General features: G+C 44.1%; 2 protein-coding genes and 1 long non-coding RNA gene across 3 annotated transcripts; 1 reads left to right on the top strand and 2 right to left on the bottom strand.

The window, feature by feature from the left end:
• Window positions 1–5,048: 5,048 nt before the first annotated feature.
• LOC131881131 (uncharacterized) lies at window positions 5,049–5,886 on the bottom strand. The gene is made up of 3 exons (XR_009373334.1): window positions 5,793–5,886; window positions 5,472–5,729; window positions 5,049–5,220 (listed from the first exon to the last, which is right to left on the bottom strand). It is a non-coding gene; the product is annotated as an uncharacterized LOC131881131 (long non-coding RNA).
• A 4,761-nt stretch (window positions 5,887–10,647) lies between these two features.
• On the bottom strand, window positions 10,648–13,025 carry LOC131881128 (uncharacterized). The gene is made up of 7 exons (XM_059227900.1): window positions 12,724–13,025; window positions 12,490–12,631; window positions 12,207–12,377; window positions 11,729–12,026; window positions 11,573–11,641; window positions 11,104–11,342; window positions 10,648–11,034 (listed from the first exon to the last, which is right to left on the bottom strand). Exons 1-7 carry the CDS (start codon window positions 12,937–12,939, stop codon window positions 10,844–10,846), a joined length of 1,326 nt encoding a protein of 441 aa, XP_059083883.1. The 5' UTR covers window positions 12,940–13,025; the 3' UTR covers window positions 10,648–10,843.
• Window positions 13,026–13,044: 19 nt separating this feature from the next.
• LOC131881126 (uncharacterized) lies at window positions 13,045–15,290 on the top strand. The gene is made up of 6 exons (XM_059227898.1): window positions 13,045–13,703; window positions 13,901–14,030; window positions 14,173–14,444; window positions 14,525–14,707; window positions 14,787–14,918; window positions 14,993–15,290. The coding sequence occupies exons 1-6, from the start codon at window positions 13,173–13,175 to the stop codon at window positions 15,254–15,256; spliced, it is 1,512 nt and encodes a 503-aa protein (XP_059083881.1). The 5' UTR covers window positions 13,045–13,172; the 3' UTR covers window positions 15,257–15,290.
• The last annotated feature ends 7,387 nt before the right edge of the window (window positions 15,291–22,677 follow it).

The raw sequence follows: 22,677 nt of genomic DNA on the forward strand, positions 1-22,677 counted from the left end.
AGAGAAGGAACTTTCGTCCGGTTTCGTAAAGTCTAAGGACATAGATGAAACCAGCAGTACTTATCCCAGGTATGGGCTTCCTTGTCATCCTTTAGAGCACAAAAAGGTCATCGTCACACTTCCATCTTGCAAGAAACTCAATTGTCAACCCTGAGCAAGAGCACAGTGCCGGATAATTTGGCCAAGAAATGAAGATTAATCCCTTTTCGAGTTGTGTGCGGGAAAATCCAGAGGCCAAAAGTCAAGAAGTTATTCAAGCTCGGTTCAGAGAAGGTACGAAGAGCTCGAACTTGACATGAACAGGAACACTGACAATGAAGAATTCTACATCGGTAAGCCCGGATTTTAATGGGGAACTCCCAACCCAACCAAACTATGTTGTGTATGCTTTTTGTTCTCACAGGCGGAAGTGACAGTTGCAAAGGAGACAGTGGAGGGCCCTTTGTCTATTGGCAAGCCAACAAGGCCTATCTCATTGGTGTTGTAAGCCGTGAAAAGGCTGTGCGGGCTTCAATCGAACCGGAATTTTACACAGAATCACGAAGAAGCTCAAGTGGATTCGAAAGTATACACAGTCTGGGAATGGCTCATAAATCAATGCAAATCCGTCAAAGGCGAGATCCCAAACGGCCAGTTAATCCTATCTTACGCGCGTTAAAACGATTAAGACACTTTCAAGTATCAACATTTTTGCACACTTTAGCACGCTTGCAAACTTTTTTTGCCTCGCACGAATTACCTGAGGCTTGAACATAGAATTGACAAAGAATAGATGTGTCGGAATGTCGAATTGAGCTTTGTCAAATTCCTGTCGCACAATCCCGGGAATGTTTGTACTGCGGTGATTACGGTCATGTAACCCAAATTGGGCGTCCCACCGCGAGGGCCGCATAAATGTTGTAGGTTCACAATGAGGGTGTGAAATCATAAGGACCCTCAATACTGCAATTGAGCCGACTGTTTTATGCTTATTGAGGTGGCAGACGAACAAGGAGCCAATATCCATTCGAGTGCTACATTCGATCCCCGTTCGATTCGAAACACGGATATCTAGAACCTGAAGCCGAGGAAACATCTAATGGGCTCAAAGCTATCGCCAGTCATAGATTTGAATCCGAGAATTTACCCCATGAGTAATCCATGATCGGATTTGAACGGTGGGAAAGTCCTTGACCATTGAGGGTTCTTTAAAAATAAAGCCACAATGGGGTACTAATCTGCCACAAAATCACATGCCAAAATCACAACCACATTGTGGTTAGTCCATTCACTTGGGTGTACGAGTACGCCAGTTGGCTTGCTTTCGTTCCCTGAGATATTCGAGTTTGGAGGATGTGGAATTTGACATTTAACAGAAATTCAATTTTCCAATTTGGGCAGATGATCTTTACGGTCGCCTACTTCTACTTCTCTTTGATATTTGAATCGGGAGAATTTCAAGCGGATGTCAAACAGTATTTCACCAGATAAATGGGAGGAATGAGATGTTGTGACATGGCCATTTATGAAATCATCCAGGATCTTGTAAAAAATCGACAAATACGAAATTCAAAGTCCAAGGCAGTCGCCCTCCGTCTCAAACGCTTTACGTCGAAACTTTGTGATCGATCTCGTCATTGTGCAAGTGCTTCCCTATTCACAACATGGGCTCCTTTAGATCGTGGATCCCTATTTCTAAATCGCCGAAGTGTTCTGATGAGACATGAGTTACGCGCAGATGTTGGGTCAGCATTCGTAGTCTTGGCAGTCTTTGAAATAACCTCGAAACCAATCCAGTTCCCTATGAGACAATGTGTTTGGAATGAAAGAGAATCAAGTGGCCTCCCGTGGGGCTGATCTAGCCCCCAACCTGCTTGGCCAGGGCTGCTCAGGAGGTAAAACCATCCCTATCGATAGGGGGCTAATGATGACCGCCGAGAGTCGATTGGCAACCTGGTGACCTCTCTTGAATCCTGATGCCCGACTCTAGGAAAGGCTTGGACCTCCTGAAGTTTTGAACTTTTCTTCGCCTATTAAGTCATAAATCTTTAGGTGCTGAAAATGCATTTCACCTCGACGTGTGCTAGTCGTACATACTCGTACCCTAGTACATCCATGAACCACTGGAATATGGACAGGGATGTTATGTGTCTTTGTGAATGGACATTTGAGAGCCAAGTGAGCACAAAGCATTTGTCTTCAAAAGAGCCTGTATTAACATAGTTTTGATCTTCAGCTAAAGCAAACCACTTAGTGGATGTAAAAATAGACAGAATAAATGAGCAAGCCCTCTTTGGTCATCAACTACTCAAAGAGGGCCACCTCATTCATTCGTTTGTTTGTTTCCAGGTACAAATTGCAATTTGAGTGGACAAATCTTTTTATTTACCTGTCCGATTGATTGGGCTCAGAATGCAAATAAACAATTAAAGTAGCTTCGGGAAAATCTCATTCGATTAAAGAACCGCTTCCGAAATATCAATTCTCGACCTTAAAATCCACGTCCATATTCCCGTGTTCTTGCTTTAGTGAAGGAGGCGAACACCAATAACTACTTCACACAGCAACTCGTTCCTTGGTTGGAATTGAGGATCGCTCCGTGGGCAGCTTCTTCAATATTTATTGGTGGCTGGGTAGTTGGATGGGAATTTTAGATCCCACTCACATGTTCAAGATAGCCTGCTGAAACCGTGCACTGGGAAGATTAAACACATTCAGACGAGATCATGGCCCGCGTTTCTCAATATCAATTACAATGCCACAAAAGCAATGCGTTGTTCACAGACAGTCAGTCGAGTTCTGGAGATTTTCAAAGATCTGTCACTTGATTGACAGATTTTGAAATGGCCAAGACGTCGAGCTTTCTTTCGGAAAGGGGTAATTGTTCATTGTTCAGATTGTTCTCGGCAGCCCCTAACTGTGATTTAGGGGGAAGGGTTTTGAGATGTTCCATCTCCCCCAAATTACTATTTACCTCATTTTTGCACCTTGAACGGAGTCCTTATATCTGTCATATTTGCTCCAGTAGAGTTCTGAGCAAACGTTTAGGTATCACTTGAGAATTTTTTCGACATATTCACGGACCTCTTCACGTTTTTTGGCTTTCCATTAATTGGGCAGATTTCAGGACGGTGCCTCGAAATATGATCTTCCTCACTTCCTCATCATCATCGTCATTCTGACAACCGCTGCCAATATTAAGACGCGAAACAGTCATTGGGTTACTTTAAGGCGCGGGATCTCGTTACTCGTTGTATTTTGCACCCTCATTTGCTTGGCATTGAAATAAAATTGACGAATATTTCAAGACAATACGCCTTTCTTTTGATTGTCCTAGGGGTGCTCCATTTTCCTCCCGAAGGTGCAACTACCCATTAACTTATATTTCCAAAATTTGGATTGAGCTTGAAATTCACTTTTACAGATATTTGTTCTTGCCTCGAAATAGAATTAGTGAACGAAATTCAAAATTCTTGTCGATCGATACTTAAGACGGAGACTTTTTTAACCTGAATGGAGATGAAGCAATGAAAGACCCATGGATCAAGTTACTTTTTAAAATGATGTAATTTCAACGATAAACAAGACATACTCGTTACTCGTTTCTGTTTGTTAACAACCCCAAAGCGGCTTCCATTCTTTCCGTTTTCCTTGTAGCAACTTGAAGTTTTTAGGTCAATATTTGCAGATCTTGTCAAATGCCGAAACATTAGAATGAGTAACAATGAGAGTAGGATTTTTTCGTGCTGAGGGAATGACCTATGTTGCATACGTTCCGAATAAGGAAGATTAATGGTTAAAAGTTTGTGCTGCCTCTTAGCAAACGTACAATCTTCCTAGCTTTGAATTTTGTTATATTTCGAATCCTTCGTTGTTCATATGTCTTCCATTGAATAGTGCGGTTTCGTCTAGGGACTTGATTTAAAGCAACGTTGTCAAGAAGTTGGTTGGCAAGAAATCTTCGTTTGGCTTGAGAATGTTACACCAAATTTCCCAATTTTTTACTTTCCATGAATTACAAGACAGGTTGCTCGCAGGGAAGCTTTATAAGATTTAGAGTTTGTAATGCTGTTTTCTATCATGACTTTTGCCTTATTGATGCTTCTTTCAGCAGCCTGAAAATAATACTTTCCACCAAAATATATTTTCTTTACTAATAAATCAAAGCCTAACTCCAAAAATGTCTTTGTAAATGTTTCGCCATATGGGAAATACTCATTCATCTCCAAATAACATGTTTCAAAAAAAAAACTAATCTTCTTTTGGCAATTTGAAGGAGACCAATAGCCCAGGAAAAATGGCCATCCAAATCTTAGGAACACATACTTATACAGTGACGAGTGGTCCGCGCAACGCTCGAAATATGAAGCAACTGAACCTCAATTCAACCAACATTCAGAGCATATGATTCAGAGCATCGGCAAGATGGAAAATCACGCAACTTACGAACAATAAACCAACTAAACCTCAATTTAAGATTTGAATACCCAAGACATACATAGCTGAAGATAAATGCACCTTTGTCGAGTCTAACCTATTTATCATACATTAGCACATATTTTCGAAACTTACCCACTTCACCGCTTATCCGCTTGACCCTAAGAGCCAATGAATTCTGCGTCGATCGAATTCTCAATTCAGATTGTTGAAGCATAAGCAAAGCGGTCAAGCAGTCAAGGGATAAACCACGAAAATATCTGCTTTATGTGACCCAAGCTTTCAAGACAATATCTCAAGGTTTTAGGCAAATTCATGGGCTTTAAATATTATAAACATGATTTATTTGAAGAAATAAAGCTAGAAAATTAAAGTACAAAAATATTAAATGTGTTAAGACATATTGTTTGCAAAAAGCTAGAAAAGACAATTTTTCCGTTGGATTACAGTTCCGACTAGTACAGTTTGAAATAATCCGAGGTAATTCCACTACTGGCAATTACCCGTTCATTTGTTCCAGGTCCATCTAAAAGGAAAATAGACAACGCTAGAAAACATCAAATCACATAGATCACACTAATTTTCGCCCACCAAAATTTGAAACCAATCCTTGCGTTCATTTCCGAGGCTAACGCGACAATCGGTTATGGCATCCCTGAGAGCCCAAAAATGCGGACATCGCCATTAGAAGAGGAGGTTCTCCAGTAGCTTTGGAACCCAAAACCCCGAAAGGATGTCATTACTGTTGTAGAGGTAGGTGTTGAATACCTCAGGAATGTCTTGGCTAGCAGGTGGCTTGTACTCCTGACAATGAAATCAACGTTAAGGGAAGTCGGAGGAGCAGAAAATTTTGTAACAGCGATATGTAGAATTTCTAGATTTCTGGATGTCGGTCCACCGACCACTCAGCTAGCTAGACAGTATGTACAGTAAAAGATGGCCTCGTACAAATTCATGGCAAACCTAGCTAATGGCGTGTTGCTCCAACCGAGTGATCAGTCGTCCAACATCCAATGTCGATGTGCAAACGCAATGACTAGAAATCTACGTCTCACCCAAGAATCTCGGGTCAAAAGCCTGCCACTTGTTGGATTGAAACGCAATTCTTTCCGAGAGCCAAAGTCCAAGTCCAATAACGAAGGCGCCTTCCACTTGACCAATATCCACATTGGGGCTAATTGAAGCCCCTGTGTCCTCCATACACGTCTGCTCGACGGACGGTTTTCTCCCCGGTCAGCATGTCCACTTCCAATTCAATGCATGTAGCTCCCCAAATGTCGTAAAGCTTCGATATGGTCATTTGTGGCCAAACACTTTGGAAAGCCCGAACCAAATGAAGGCAAGTGCCTTTGGTTTTTTCATGACTTTTGACTTACCTATGCCGACTTGCCAAGTCCAATCCCGCTTTATCGCAAGCAATCACCAATTCAAGCCATGAGGGTGAACCAGGCATTGTATCTCTTCGATCTCGCTTCATTTTAGCCCTCAACTTTGCACGAGGTTAATGCAGCCTATTTGGATCCAGTTTTCCACATATGTATTTCATCTTATCAATGTTCAAATGTTCCCAAATCGCACTCACCGCAGCGCACAATTCCGACCAAAGCTGCCTCCGGTGTTGTGTTTATTGTTGGCAATGAAGGAGTCAGTGGTGCGAAATGTTGATCATACTCATGGGTATTGCCAATTCTTTGGCGGCAACTTGACCAACCTTGGTATTGAGCCCTTGTCCCATTTCGATCCACCAGTGAAATTGTGACAGTTCCATCATCTTTGAAAATGGATGCTTGAACAGTAAATCTGTAGCCGAAGACACCTTTGGGGCCATCTCATCGGAGTAATGCGAATTGGCTTTTTTCTTCCACGTGTTGGTCTGGCCAAGATATTATGTTAATTTTTATCAATTACAAGATCATACAAACATATAACGAACTTAACCTGTTAAACGTGCTAACTTCTTGTATCTCGTTGGTCGTAGGAACAAGCGGATTTCAACCTTTGAACAATCTCAGGAATTCTATTGGGGCCCTTGAAGGGATCGGGTCACTGAAGACGAAATCTCCGTCTTTCAATAGATTGCTCTATTCGAAATTCTAGCGGGTCCACGCCCAAAAGTATTAGCCGCATGTTCCTCAATATGCTCTGTTATGGCCATAGCCCTAAAATGATTGGCTCAAGTTGAAGATTAAAAAGGTATTTAAAGAAACGACTTTATACTTGAGTGGCTGGCCGGGCCTCGGCAAGCAGAATTAGTGGGGAGATGGTTTGAACGTCAAAGCATTGCAATCCAAGATTTTGGCTCCATAACAGTTTTGAAACCAGGGGTGGTAAAAAACCTTGCGTCGGGAAACAATCCGAAAATCCGAAACGTCAGCAAACACATCGCAAGACACATCTTGGAGCTTGTTGGTTAGCTTCATCAACCGCCATCTTTTTCAATGAAAAAGATTGAAGTTATTGTGACTTTTGATTAGGGAATTTAAATGAATCTTACTTCATATGAACAAGTATGGCGGTCGTTTGCAAACATTTCCATGTTAGTTGGCAATCTCAAGTTGAGTCGAAGGGCTTGCTGCAATTTGTTTGCTGCCGACGGTACAAGCAGTTGGCCACTGAGTTTTGAAATGGCTGTTCCCACCCGAAGGCCCCTCCAATCCAGTTTCGTCTGAAATGAAATTCGTAACCGGATGCACCATCCGTTGGCCTACATGCAAGTAAACCAATTTTATTGCTTACAGAAACATGATCTTCGTTCTCATTCAACATTCATTGCTTTAGCACGCATAGTGAACTGAACTCGGAGCTGATCCATTGAGTGGTAGAAAAAGAATCGGAACCCCCGTTTTCTTTGGGCCTCACCACGCATGATTGCAGCTCCAAGTGGAAATGATATTGACTTCCAATTTCGAACTCGGCCTGTAATCGTTGTGACTCGGGAGCGCTCGACCACCTGAGAATGAATTGAAATGAGAGGCAGGACAGGCTGACAAGATCGTTCTTACCATTTTTTTTTTCTCTGCCATTGGAGCTGAACACTGATTTCTTTGCTTTTGAGGTTGCTGGAGGGCCTCTTCTATAAGTCAAATATGGGCTTTGTTTGATTCTTGTAAGTGATCTGCACCATTTTTGCGGCTGCCAATGCAATTTGTTGGGTTGAGCTACGACCAAGCCGACAGCTTGTCCCGCTACCCAACCATCAATTTTGAACGAATACAACGTCGATTTCTTTGGCACCGTCAACGCTGTTTATGCCTGGAATGTCTTGTAGTCACATACGCAACCCACCCTTTCATAGCCTAAACGAGGATCCCAATGACGTGTCAGATACATAAAAACATTGGTGTATTATAAATCCAAAGAACCAACCAAAGCGGGCGAAGGAATCCACTACATCAAGTTGGCAATTGCCAACGTTGTTTGAACATAGGGCAGCAAATAACCCCCATGATCACTGGCCATGTCGTCCACGTATACCGCTTCTCCGTGCAGTTGGGACACCTTGGCTCCGCAGTTTTCGAGTGGGTTTCCTCCACTGAAAAATTGCCCTCATTAGGGGTAAAACTCTGAATTCGCTTTGATGCATGATCGCTCCAATTGAGAGGATCACTTTGTATTGGGATGCGGTATCTTTCCAAGTGCAGTGGAATCAACATAACTACAATGTGTTAACCTTCGGGAGGAAAATGGAGCACCCCTAGGACAATCAAAAGAAAGGCGTATTGTCTTGAAATATTCGTCAATTTTATTTCAATGCCAAGCAATGAGGGTGCAAAAATACAACGAGTAACGAGATCCCGCGCCTTAAGTAACCCAATGACTGTTTCGCGTCTTAATATTGGCAGCGGTTGTCAGAATGACGATGATGATGAGGAAGTGAGGAAGATCATATTTCGAGGCACCGTCCTGAAATCTGCCCAATTAATGGAAAGCCAAAAAAACGTGAAGAGTCCGTGAATATGTCGAAAAAATTCTCAAGTGATACCTAAACGTTTGCTCAGAACTCTACTAGAGCAAATATGACAGATATAAGGACTCCGTTCAAGGTGCAAAAATGAGGTAAATAGTAATTTGGGGGAGATGGAACATCTCAAAACCCTTCCCCCTAAATCACAGGTTAGGCGCAGCCGAGAACAATCTGAACAATGAACAATTACCCCTTTCCGAAAGAAAGCTCGACGTCTTGGCCATTTCAAAATCTGTCAATCAAGTGACAGATCTTTGAAAATCTCCAGAACTCGACTGACTGTCTGTGAACAACGCATTGCTTTTGTGGCATTGTAATTGATATTGAGAAACGCGGGGCCATGATCTCGTCTGAATGTGTTTAATCTGCCCAGTGCACGGTTTCAGCAGGCTATCTTGAACATGTGAGTGGGATCTAAAATTCCCATCCAACTACCCAGCCACCAATAAATATTGAAGAAGCTGCCCACGGAGCGATCCTCAATTCCAACCAAGGAACGAGTTGCTGTGTGAAGTAGTTATTGGTGTTCGCCTCCTAGCACTACTAAGCAAGAACCACGGGAATATGGACGTGGATTTTAAGGTCGAGAATTGATATTACGGAAGCGGTTCTTTAATAGAATGAGATTTTCCCGAAGCTACTTTAATTGTTTATTTACATTCTGAGCCCAATCAATCAGACAGGTAAATAAAAAGATTTGTCCACTCAAATTGCAATTTGTACCTGGAAACAAACAAAACGAATGAATGAGGTGGCCCTCTTTGAGTAGTTGATGACCAAAAGAGGGCTTGCTCATTTATTCTGTCTATTTTTACATCCACTAAGTGGTTTGCTTAAGCTGAAGATCAAAACTATGTTAATACAGGCTCTTTTGAAGACAAATGCTTTGTGCTCACTTGGCTCTCAAATGTCCATTCACAAAGACACATAACATCCCTGTCCATATTCCAGTGGTTCATGGATGTACTAGGGTACGAGTATGTACGACTAGCACCACGTCGAGGTGAAATGCATTTTCAGCACCTAAAGATTTATGACTTAATAGGCGAAGAAAAGTTCAAAACTTCAGGAGGTCCAAGCCTTTCCTAGAGTCGGGCATCAGGATTCAAGAGAGGTCACCCAGGGTTGCCAATCGACTCTCGGCGGTCATCATTAGCCCCCTATCGATAGGGATGTGTTTTACCTCCTGAGCAGCCCTGGCCAAGCAGGTTGGGGGCTAGATCAGCCCCACGGGAGGCCACTTGATTCTCTTTCTATTCCAAACACATTGTCTCATAGGGAACTGGAATTGGTTTCGAGGTTATTTCAAAGACTGCCAAGACTACGAATGCTGACCCAACATCTGCGCGTAACTCATGTATCATCAGAACACTTCGGCGATTTAGAAATAGGGATCCACGATCTAAAGGAGCCCATGTTGTGAGTAGGGAAGCACTTGCACAATGACGAGATCGATCACAAAGTTTCGACGTAAAGCGTTTGAGCGGAGAGCGACTGCCTTGGACTTTGAATTTCGTATTTGTCGATTTTTACAAGATCCTGGGATGATTTCATAAATGGCCATGTCACAACATCTCATTCCTCCCATTTATCTGGTGAAATACTGTTTGACATCCGCTTGAAATTCTCCCGATTCAAATATCAAAGAGAAGTAGAAGTAGGCGACCGTAAAGATCATCTGCCCAAATTGGAAAATTGAATTTCTGTTAAATGTCAAATTCCACATCCTCCAAACTCGAATATCTCAGGGAACGAAAGCAAGCCAACTGGCGTACTCGTACACCCAAGTGAATGGACTAACCACAAATGTGGTGGTGATTTTGGCATGTGATTTTGTGGCAGATTAGTACCCCATTGTGGCTTTATTTTAAAGAACCCTCAATGGTCAAGGACTTTCCCACCGTTCAAATCCAATCATGGATTACTCATGGGGTAAATTCTCGGATTCAGATCTATGACTGGCGATAGCTTTGAGCCCATTAGATGTTTCCTCGGCTTCAGGTTCTAGATATCCGTGTTTCGAATCGAACGGGGATCGAATGTAGCACTCGAATGGATATGGCTCTTTGTTCGTCTGCCACCTCAATAAGCATAAAACAGTCGGCTCAATTGCAGTATTGAGGGTCCTTATGATTTCACACCCTCATTGTGAACCTACAACATTTATGCGGCCCTCGCGGTGGGACGCCCAATTTGGGTTACATGACCGTAATCACCGCCAGTACAACATTCCCGGGATTGTGCGACAGGAATTTGACAAAGCTCAATTCGACATTCCGACACATCTATTCTTTGTCAATTCTATGTTCAAGCCTCAGGTAATTCGTGCGAGGCAAAAAAAGTTGCAAGCGTGCTAAAGTGTGCAAAAATGTTGATACTTGAAAGTGTCTTAATCGTTTTAACGCGCGTAAGATAGGATTAACTGGCCGTTTGGGATCTCGCCTTTGACGGATTTGCATTGATTTATGAGCAATTCCCAGACTGTGTATACTTTCGAATCCACTTGAGCTTCTTCGTGATTCTTGTGTAAATTCCCGGTCGATTGAAGCCCGCACAGCCTTTTCCACGGCTTACAACACCAATGAGATAGGCCTTGTTGGCTTGCCAAATGAACAAGGGCCCTCCACTGTCTCCTTTGCAACTGTCACTTCCGCCTGGAGAACAAAAAGCATACACAACATAGTTTGGTTGGGTTGGGAGTTCCCCATAAAAATCCGGCTTACCGATGTAGAATTCTTCATTGTCAGTGTTCCTGTTCATGTCAAGTTCGAGCTCTTCGTACCTTCCTCCTGAACCGAGCTTGAATAACTTCTTGACTTTTGGCCTCTGGATTTTTCCCGCACACAACTCGACAAGGGGATTAATCTTCATTTCTTGGCCAAATTTCCGGCACTGTGTCTTGCTCAGGGTTGACAATTGAGTTTCTTGCAAGATGGAAGTGTGACGATGACCTTTTTGTGCTCTAAAGGATGACAAGGAAGCCCATACCTGGGATAAGTACTGCTGGTTTCATCTATGTCCTTAGACTTTACGAAACCGGACGAAAGTCCTTGAAATGCGTAGATTCGATTGAAATTGGTTTTTCGTCATCATTTTCTTAAGACAAAATTCACGAGTTACAACAGAAAATGCATATGTGCATGGAAAATCGTGAGCTGTCGTAAGAATTGTGAAAAAGTCCAACTGTCTCACCCTTGTCGACAGAAAGCGTTACACCAACCCCAATTCGAAGTCTCATTAGGCGAATCCGTAGTTCCACACCTGTAATAGTACGGACAATATTTGAACCGTTGTTTTGAATTGCCCCAGATTAGAGAAAGGCAAATGATGAGCCGAATTGTGTCTTACCAACCAAAATTTCCTGGGTCTTCTTTGAAGCACGTGGTCGTTGGAAAACCTTTCTCGTCCAGAAGCATGACTCCGTCATAAATCTCAGTGCTATATGTCACGTCCTTCATACTGTTGACCTCTTTCTTGAAACGTCCGCACTCCTCACTGTTGGAAGTCGGAGTGGGTGTGAAACTGCAGCCTCTGACCTTTTGGCCTTGCCACCGGAATGGAAATTGACACGAGAGATGAGGGCTGGGCCCTTGGTCGGATGTGGAACAATTCTCTTGGGACAACAATCCCCAACCAGAGACGTAAGCCAGGTTGAAACAAGCAAGCCCTATTTACTACTTTGGGATTCATGGTCTCGATAGTTGAAAAATCGTATTAGTTCTTAGAAATTTGGATCGTGGAAAACAATGTGCCAGTTGTACTTTCTGAATTCAATGCGACCCCTCAGAGTAAATAGGTCCTATTAGGAACACGAATGTTGACGCTACTGTTAAATTGGTGTCTTGGAATTTGGCCGTTGGGGGCAGACAGATCGGCATTTGGAGGCGATTGAACCGGACCTCCCTTCTGAGTTTAACCAAGGCAATATCGTGCTGATCTCGAACATTTCGGGCATATTTTGGGTGGATAAGGATTTCTTCGGGCTTGTAGATGTTTCCTACCATCGCCACCAAAACAAAGTGAGAAGAATGGTTGACAAAGAAAGTGCAAATGAGGGCCATAAATCTCATAGAGCGTGGTAAACATTTTCCAGCTTCCCACATACATACTTCTGAAGCGATATCGACGAGCGATATCGTGCTGGCCAAGAAACACGGTGACTCGGGCCAAGTGGAAGTTCGGTTTTGAGGGACGTCCTTTGCAACCCAATGGAGAAACACAGAAGCAATGAGCGGCGGTAATCACCCATAACTAAGCGGAAGCAAAATGTACTCGAACTGATTATGGGGCCTCCTAGGAATAATGGCTAATTGCAAAACGTATGGGCCAAAGACAAACAACACCTTATTCACGAGAACTCCCCCACAAGTGGGATTATCGTTTTGTTTGACACCCTTCCTGGGAATGCTCTTGTGGATTTCGATTAGCGCCATCCACGGCCGACGTTGAGGCTCGAAACCGTTCACAATCCTGGATCGTTGCAGAAGTAGGCTTTGCATATTCACAAAATTAATTGGACCACTGGGCTCTTGGGTTTGGGCGCCCCTGCCCGCCCCCATTCCGCACTCGCATCCTGTGTTGAAATCGCTGGCGGTGGATAAAGATCCCTCTTGAATAAGTGGGACAAGTGCTAGGTAGAGAAAATAAATCATTGTGAAACACATAATTGACACGGCCAACTCACATCCATCATCTTCGTGTACTCGGATTCAATCCCGGGGCTTGCCAACGACCGCTATTCAATTGTCAATGTTGCCACGAGGAGATCCATAAATCATGATACGCAAGGGTGATGATCAGTTTAGTCAGGAGCTTGCTTCTGTTCGTTTTTCTTGGACAAATTGCCCATGGAGAGGAGGATTCCTCGGAAAAGCGCTTTTATGCCAAGCGATTGGCTCAACTTCAAGAGCTCCTCGCCCAGAGACGATCGATGAATTGTCCTTGTGGGATAGCCAAACGAGGTGAGCAACGAAGCCCCAACGTGGATCAAATGTCGGATGCCAAGCCAAGAATTGTCAACGGCTACGAGCCCGAGTATCGACCTTGGATGACTTTCATTCAACAAAGGACATTGGATAACAAACTCAAGATCTGTGGCGGCTCCATCATCAACAAGCGATGGATCTTGACCGCGGCCCATTGCATTTGCATGACCATGCCTTGCAAGCAAGATCCCAGCAAGGCTGGGACCGTGATCGACTTTGACCCCAAAGAGTATTTCAGAGTGGTGGTGGGTTTGAAGGATCTGGCCCTCCTGCCACGCTATCCTGAATCTACTCATGTGATTGTGGATATTGTGGTTCATCCCAAATATTTTTTCGGGGTTTCACACTAAATTCTTGAAATGACTAGTTCCTGATCATAAAATCCGTTTTCAATGCCTTGATCGATATTCATAAAGATCGCCTTCACGTAGCAAACATAGAACCACGCACTAATTAACCCCAACACCACCCCTCACCCCCACCCCCAACGACATTATGGATACAGTCATTTCAAGGAAGATATTAATCAAACGAGAAAAATGAACGTGACGATATTGCTCTGCTCAAACTGGAAAACGAGCTGATCTTCTCGGACAAGATCATGCCTATCTGTCTACCATACGGAACTCGGTTTCCCGACCAACTCGGCGAAGTTTTCGTCGCAGGTGAGATAATCATCTCGTCAAATTTGAAAGAAGGGGAGCCTTTTTTCCCCTTGACCTTGCAGCATCAGGCAGTGTGTTTATTTGGGACGGAGAGCGAGAAGGTATGTTGCCAAACCCGAATTAAGAGCTGCCAAATTTACAGGCTGGGGTGCGAGACATGAGCTTAAATGCACAACCAACGAGTACGGACCAGTGCGCAATTCCAAGTGCAAATTTCCGTTTCGTTACAAAATGATGCTGGCACATGAATGTATCAAGATGTCCAACCCCACCAGCCTCGATGCCATGTGCAGAATGTTAAAAAAGAAACAGAACTTCAGCGTGTTCCCACCAGAGGGCGTGGTGCACATTGACATCGAACGAAAAGGAAAGGCCGACGATGACTCGCTGATGACCCGTTGCTTCAATCAATCGGTAACATTTTACCTGTCGGCAGATGCCTTTAAATCAATGTAGGAGGTTTTCCTTGATAAAGAGTAAAATCGTACCTTAAGGTGGGAGAGTATGGTTGGTGTGGAACGTGTATCGAAAGCGAGAAAACGCCCGGTAGACCCGGGTATTGTGGAACGAATGCCACCAACGGGGAAGATGAGGCGGTTGACGTGGAAGCCTTTCAAAGTTGGGGCTTTTGTAACAAACACTGCTCAAATTCAAATCCTTTGAAGGATATTCTTCAAGTGAGTAGTTATTTGAGGTTGATTAAAGGTCTCTTTTGGATGCCTCTGAAGAAAAATCTCGTGAAAACCCACTCGACAGGAGGTGAAACTGGAGCTGGTTCCACGTGCATCTTGTGAATCCTTGGGAGGGTTCATGAATGTTTCCACGAAAACCGAACTATGTGCTGGGCATCGGGTTTTCACCTCAAGACATGAATACTATGCAAATAAAGTAAGCATTAAAATAACGTATGAAAATAACACGCAATGTTGGGGCCCAACCTTATTTTGCTTGTTTGTCTTTAGAACTCCGAAGAGCCCGATTTAAGCTTTGAAATCAAAGCCAAGGATGAACGAGAGGTGTCTTATGGTGGTAAGGACGCCTGTGTTGGCGACAGTGGCGGTCCTTTGTGGAAATGGATCGGAAAGAAGCGACCTCGAGCTTTTGCCATTGGAGTGGTTAGTCGAGGCAAAGGCTGTGCTCGCAAAGACAATCCAGGCATCTACACCCGCGTCAAACTCTACTTGGATTGGATTTTCGCTCATGCCGGTGACGACAAATGCTCTTGAGGACCCTTGAATAAACCGAAACTCTTTCTCTGGATCTTCTGTCCATTGAACATCAGACAGATCGATCTCTCGTTGATCTTGAGAGAGAATTTCATGGGAGGAGTTTAGAAAGAGCATTCCAATAGCTTGACGACAACCACGACGACGACGACGTCAACATCCGCCGCTTCCATACGAACCGACGCCCTTGCTTTGACTCTGGTCTTGAGCCAGTCGTATTGACTGTGGTTCGTAGTGACTAGTGAGTCTATCTACTGTACGTTCAATTCAGCACAGTAACTCCTCGTACTGTGAGTATTTCATTGCACAAAACAGTTGGGTACTTGGATATGGCAGGGTCTCTCAGTCATCCATTGTCCTCTTGCTTTACAATGGATCAACAACCCTTTTGAGAATTAGATCTGATTAGTCCGAGTTGCTTCCTGGAAGATGAATATCCGGACGGGAAATCCGAATGCACACACACACACGCCCAAGCCTGGGAAGATCGTCAAAGAGTTTACTTTAGGGTTGGCCCGAACTTTGCCCGTCTGAGAGCATTGATTTCAATGGTCGGCTATCTTCTTCAGTCGAGTAATTACTACTGAGGCACATTTTCGTCGAACCCGAAGTTCATTCAAGGATTTATGGTCCAATGGCAGCGGATCGGGGGAAATCTCTTCCATGATAAGCCCTCATTTTCTCTGGCATTAATATCATGTTAGCTTAGCTGGAGAAAATGATGCAAAATTTGTGCTTCTGGAGTTCCCCTATTCACTGGATCCACTGAACGAGGGACGATCACTAGCTCAGCCTTATGCAGTGCCCACCAGAACGAGTCGTCCAACAACTACTACTGTTATGCTCCCTTGACCTGGATAAATCATACCGTGAGCATCTCGTACAGACCCCTCAAATTGGTACCTTGGCTGTAGAAGAGTAGCAAGCTTTGCCAAATGGTTTTTCATCGCCCGTAGATTGAAGGTTTTTGCCCTGTTCATGTACACACTAATATATTACTACTACTACTAAATGTGAGGTGAAATCGACAAAAAAATGGCCGAGACATTCCACGAAATGGAATGCAGGCTTCAGACAGAAGTCACTTGTCGCAATTGGCCACAATTTTCGAAAATTCTCTCTGCCTTCCAAAAGTCAGGGGTAAGTCTACGAATACGTGTAGAATGTGCATGTGTGCGCGTCTCCCTCTCGGCACACAATGGCCTACATGCATGATGCATGCTTTTGATCTGGTCGAAATCTTTTGAGATTCAAAAACTGCTGAATGGTATCGATTTTCTTTTTTTACACGTATGCACACAATTATACGTACACATGGTGGGCATTAGGTGGGTTCACGTCTAAAAAAGAAGACGAAGAAAAAAATTAACCTAGCTACATGAGAGAGTCTCATGCGCCACCACTCACTCGATTGGCCCTTTTCACCTTCTAACCCGTAATTGAGCACCCCAAAGATCTCCAATTCTGACGATTTAGGGGACCCCCAAATCTCATTATTAGCCGTCGAGACTGAGATTTGTGCCCATAGAGGTCACACGCAACCTCAGTCACTGTGAGTCAGGTCATTTGACCTTAAAATCGAAAGAAAAGAGGCAAAAATCGAACTCGTAAAAAATCGAAATGAGCCTCTCTTCGCTCTCATCTTCCCTTAGTTTGGACTTGATTTTGTCATGCAGACGACGGCGGGGCTTCATGAACTGGATTCTGAATAGACATGGACTCGTATAAGCTCTCGTATACACACACACACACGCATGCACACTCACCTCATAGAGCTAGACAGAAGGTACTCGTAGCTAGGGGGAATAGATAAAGGAAAATGCTCAAAACGCTTGAGATGATTGGGCCGTTAGAGTCTTCCTAGAGCTGCAATTTCAACTTAATTGCCTGATGGAGAAATACGGACTCAGATTCACTGATCACGAACCACTAGGTCGAATCAACGCTGAAAAATGGCGCTAGCGTACGCATACACACACACACACACACTCACACACTTATTCACATAACAGTGCTGTGTATTTTTTACTGTACATATACTGCGGCTGCCATTCAGCATCTCGGGTATGGCAAAGAATAAACACCAACGAGGTCTACGTGCTCCCAGGTTCCGAATATAAATAATTCCATGTATCATTTTTATTCACACTCTGGATCTACAATGTGCATCAAGCAACAATCTCAAGTTTTATGGCTTCATAAATTACGATAGGCAATCGCCTCAGAGTTGGAGCATCTTGAGTCGAGAGCCGGGGTCCAAATGGTCCGAATGGCGAACAACATCGAATACGAAATTGGTGGAAAGATTGGTTGGTCCGAGGAGGTCCAGCTTACATCGGAATCGACCAAACGCAAAGCCGGATGAAATCCAATGTTGATTTTCAATTCTACCTTACCGTTGTACTGTATGTAGCGCACTCTGCAGTCCTTGTTCCCCACAGCTTCTCGTCTTTCTTCATTTAATTCTTCTTCTCAATGTTTGAGTTCGCCCTCAATTTCTTTTCTATCCCTCCTCGCCCCGAGGGAAAATGAATCTGGAAAACGAGAGAATGTCGAATTTGTGCTGCCCAAGCTAGTCCAAGACAGCCCAACGATTGTACTGTAGGGGTTGCCTTGGAGAGGTGCGATGATGATTTATCCGAGTTTTTCGTGCTTGAAGATTTGGGAAATATCGTTTATCTAAGATTGATCGCTCACGATTTGAGCTGTTTCACTGTTTCGCCGAGTGCGTGGACTTCATGTTTCGTAAAAGGGACCTCTAGAGCAAACCCAAATGCATTTCAACTCGACCATTCTGCCAGACTCTTTGTATTGATTGTAATACAGTAATGGGTTAGTGCGTCCAACAAATTCTCCTGGAGCTCTTGAAGAGTTTTTTTTTCTCTATGAGCGAAAGTAACCGTCAAGAAAAATCTTGGAATATCTGTTGCAGAAACCAGAGTTCCATTGATTTTCAGGCTCTTTCAATCTGTCGAGGGCTGTTCAGGCGAGGCTCAAGAAAATCCCTTCATTTCCAATGATCTCTCCTTGGCTTGTTCCACATGAGATTGGATGGGGCTCACTCAGACTTTGATTTGATCCACTTCCAATCATGGAAAGAAGAGAAAGAGAAGGAAGCAGCTGCACCGAGGAGCAGTACCAGTAGCAGAGGTCTTGTCGTGGAAGAGGAAAACGAAGAAGACGAAGAAGAAGAAGACAAGGGGGGGAAATGGGAGAGAGCATGAGATTGGATTTGATAATCACTGGGGGGAAAGGCCAGGCAAATTTGGGGAGCTACGTAGAAACAGCCTCTAATGCATACGCTCGAGTCACAGGATGCAGGGCCTTAAAGTAGAACCACACTTGAAATGCTTGCACATCGTACTTAAACTACTATCGGGGAGTCCTTAATATTTCATCTTCACATTTATTGAAGTGTTGCCATCAACGTTTGACCGGAGGCTGTGGCAAAATTGAGCAAATCCAGAGGTCACACTCACACGTCTCTTCCTTTCTTTCGTCCTTTCGTTCCTTCTTTTCTTCCTCATCTCGATCGTGCGAGTACTTCATGTATGAACTCGTACGTACGTACTATGAGGCACGTATTCCCCTGGTGCATTATGACCAGAACTTGGCCGTATATATTTTCGTCCAAATAATGCTATTGGTAAAGCCATTGGGAACAGGAAATCCAGCCAGATCCATCCCCACTGAGCTAAGCTCATCGACGTCGTCCAAAGTGAGCGAATCATTGAGTGAGTGAGTGTCCAGAAGACCCACTGATGGGGTCTGACATTGTCAAGAGAGATCAGGAATGAGCTTGTCCAGGGTAAGCGGACAGAAAGAGAAAGACTCCCGCCCAAGCAGACATGGGGACAGACCCAAAGCGAGGGTCACAACCACTAAGGGGACACCAAATCACCAAATACCCTCTGGAATTCCGACCCAAGTTTTTGACCTCTTGAAAAAGTTGAGAGTTTCAGATTCTTGAGGCCTTCGCGAGTGGTTAAAGTAACACTTGGTCAATATTGAGAGAACGACCTCTCTTGCATAGGGTGGTGAGGTTGGTTCGTCGGGGTCGTCCTCAAAAGAGCATCCATGATGCCAGAATGGACCTCGCACCCTCAGGAAAGTCAAATATCCATTGTGACGGGGCTAACAACTTGAGATTAGGCGAGAAGACCTTTGAGACACAAACACAAAGGGAGATTGAGAGAGAAAGCAGAGCTGAGGAGAGGGCAAGAGCGAAGGAAGGTGGGTTATACATAGGATCTAGGATCTAGGAAGGAGGAGAGGGAGAAAGAAAGACAGAGAGAGAGAGAGAGAAAGAGGGAAAAAGGGACCAGGCTTGCTCATTTTGGTGCTGGGGAGTCTATTATTATCAGGAGAGGCTTTCCAATTTCCCAATGGAAATCAAAATCAGATGAAGAGCAACTCCTCTTTAGGGTTTGCCGAGCGTACTCACAACGCGGGTAATCCTCGAAAACAAAGGAAACTCACTATCCCAATTGAACCTCAAAGTGTTCCTCACGCCTATGACGTGCTCAATTCGATTAGATATGAGCGAAAAAGGGCACGTGCCCTAGCAATTTTCCATTTCCATCCCGCAAAATGCATCCCGGACTCGCTCGTTCCGTTCACCGTTCCATCGGGGGTGCAAATGTTTGAGTTGTCATTGGAAGTGGCTAAATCTATCCATGAGATGGACCATTAGGTCGTCGCTTGAAGTGGGCCATTTGTTTGAGTCGTTTCCTCGCACCCACACCAGCCAAGCCCACCAGGGAGAGAGATACACCCACACACCCACAAACGTACACAAGTGGGCAGATGAACAGATGATGGTTCTTGGTTGGCTGCTTGGCCGCGAATATCCCCGGGAGTGAACACTGAAGAGTGTGGGCGCGCCCACCTATTTCCTAAAGTGCTTTCACGCCCGGATGACTTTTGAGAGTGATTGTTCCATTTGTGCACCCGAGAACTTTTGGCACATTTGGGTTGTTCCACTGTTTTTCCTTCCGAGTGACAAGTGGCAGTCGCACTGGACCCATTTCTGGTCGTCACCAATCTTATAACGAGGATAGATACGCAGCCTTCATAACACTTTGCTTAAAACCAGAAAGGAAAAACAGCAACGTAGATACGTCCAGCAAACAAACTGCCACGTGGCCGACCCACTTCTCTGTATGTAAAAGAATAGGTCGAAGAATTGAATTCAAACCAAGCGGTTGTAAATCATCATCTTCACACTACGTTTGGTTGTTGAGTACCCACTACCCAAGTTCAGGATCGGTTGTGAGTTTTGGAGTCTCCCGGGTAGGTGATATCCTTTAGCCATGAAGCGTGGCGAAAAGTGCAGTTTTTCTTGGATGTTGACTGACCAAATAAAGGGATGGAGTTGAGAGCTCTCAGCCATTTCGACATCCATTTTCTCTCCCTCTCCGTCCCTTCCTCTCCTTTTCGTTTTCGTCTTCAATCTCGCACATTAATAGCCAAGTGGAGAAACAATGGAACAAAGGCAACTCCGAGTTTAATGTTCAAGATAAATAATTCACCCAGGGGTCATCATCATTCTCTAACCCGAAATGATGTGCATCAAATGCATGCACGACATGAGGATTCAACTTCAAAACTGTGAAACACTCTCAGCAAGGTAAAGTGTTCTTTTTCGAATGTTCCCCACTGAATCTGAACGCATAACGCAGCCTGTGCAGGTAAGGGTGAGAGAGATGAGAGAGATCCAGGAGCGTTGGATCTGGAGATTTTCCTAATATTTTCACACTCGGCCTGAAATTGGTTTGGGAATTAAATTTTCACCTACGTCGCCTTTTCCCAGTCATGACCGGAGGGAGCTGAGAACTCCCTCAGGAAAGGTCCCCCTCACCCTTCTCGCCTAGAGATGAGCGAAAAATAAAGACAGAACGAAAGAGAGAGAGAGAGAGAGACCCACACGACGAAAGCTGAGGGAAAAAGGAAGACCCAAAATGTCGCAGCAAATTAAGGTCTCTCAGTCTCCGTCTCTCATTCCAGATAAAAATGTGCACCACGCCACCCGAGTACTCTCGATGTCCTTCAGGAAACATCCATTTAAGCTTTTGGGCTTTTTGCCTCCGAATCTGGACAATTTCAGATCAAGGACATTTCCTGCCAAGAATATCCCCCTCTGGAAAGAAGACAAGCTTTCAAGATGCCAGCCACAACGGCAAAGAAGGCCAAAGAACCCTGGGATAAGCTACATGTAGTAGTATTTGTACAAAGTACAATCTTTAATGAGTTTTGTTCCACATTCAAAATGTAAAATACCTTTGAACTGGTGAGGGGAAAGACAAACCTTTGTAGCTTCTCAGCTGGGTTGTTAGTTTACTCAGAAGAAGCAGAGCGAATCAGAGGGACGGGAAGTGAAGGAGAGAACTCTGATAATCGTTAGGGGAGAAAGCACTTACTCCAAATTACCATATTGCTCCCAAGGGAATGTTCAATCCAACCAAGGGTACTTGCAGAGCGCACCACGACGGACTATAGGTCTAGTTACAATGAATGGTGCGTGCGTGCGATCACAGCAACAGCAACAACAACAACAACTGCCTCTCAATCGCTTGCGCAAAATCAAATCAGGCTCGTGTTTTCTCAACTATTTTGAAACAAAAACAGAATGACACACAATTCGGGCATTAAGATTGCAAGTCTCGATCAGATGCACATGTTACTCTCGCAATTCCAGACGAGGGTCGGTCCTGTTCCAATACCATCCAGTAAAACAATGCCACCCCAAGCTTCATTAATTCCATCTCTTCCCTCGTATTCAACCAACGTTGTTCTTGCAAACTGAATTTCAATTCCGCATTTAAATGCCCTCATTAAGGGAATGAATTTGGGGATCACAAGATTAGCGTCGACTATACCCCAATTGCTTAATTTCTGAGATGGAATTTGCTGGTCTCCATACAATGGGCGAAATTGTGCAATGTGCAATACCCAATGGCGATGGCCATGAGTGAAAGTGGAACTCGAAAGACACAACGCATCGTCCAACCCATTATTTTCCTTCACAATTCGAAACTACGCACTTCCACATTGGTCCACATAAACGGACAGTATGTATTACATATGGAGCCCTAGCTTCTTAGGGAACGATAATTCATTTCACTTGACAGCGTCGCCCATTGTTGTTTTTGCTGAGATTGTTGTAATGAAGCAAAGAGCCATCCATGTATAGTACACACACGTTCGTAAAAACAGAGGGAGAGAAAGCTCATCCATCGCTGTTTTTCAAGGGTTGAAAAACAAAGAGACCAGAAAAGGCCCATGTTATAGTGCGACATGCAGCAGGGTACACCGACCATTGTTGAGCCAAAAGCTTGACAAGTTGGCATCGTAATTTGGAAAGGACCAACNACAGAGGGAGAGAAAGCTCATCCATCGCTGTTATTCAAGGGTTGAAAAAC

The sequence above is a fragment of the Tigriopus californicus genome, chromosome 5, assembly GCF_007210705.1.
Source record: "Tigriopus californicus strain San Diego chromosome 5, Tcal_SD_v2.1, whole genome shotgun sequence".
Lineage (NCBI taxonomy): Eukaryota > Metazoa > Arthropoda > Copepoda > Harpacticoida > Harpacticidae > Tigriopus > Tigriopus californicus.

Bases quoted from the DNA above. Each gene is read 5' to 3' on its own strand.
- LOC131881128 (XM_059227900.1), bottom strand. From the start codon at position 12,939: ATGGGGGCGGGCAGGGGCGCCCAAACCCAAGAGCCCAGTGGTCCAATT. The intron at 12,378-12,489 runs GTATGTATGTGG...TGGCGATGGTAG, and splicing joins TCGTCGATATCGCTTCAGAA to GAAACATCTACAAGCCCGAA. The intron at 11,035-11,103 runs GTAAGCCGGATT...TTTGTTCTCCAG, and splicing joins CAATGAAGAATTCTACATCG to GCGGAAGTGACAGTTGCAAA.
- LOC131881126 (XM_059227898.1), top strand. From the start codon at position 13,173: ATGATCAGTTTAGTCAGGAGCTTGCTTCTGTTCGTTTTTCTTGGACAA. The intron at 14,708-14,786 runs GTGAGTAGTTAT...CCCACTCGACAG, and splicing joins CTTTGAAGGATATTCTTCAA to GAGGTGAAACTGGAGCTGGT. The intron at 14,919-14,992 runs GTAAGCATTAAA...GTTTGTCTTTAG, and splicing joins ATGAATACTATGCAAATAAA to AACTCCGAAGAGCCCGATTT.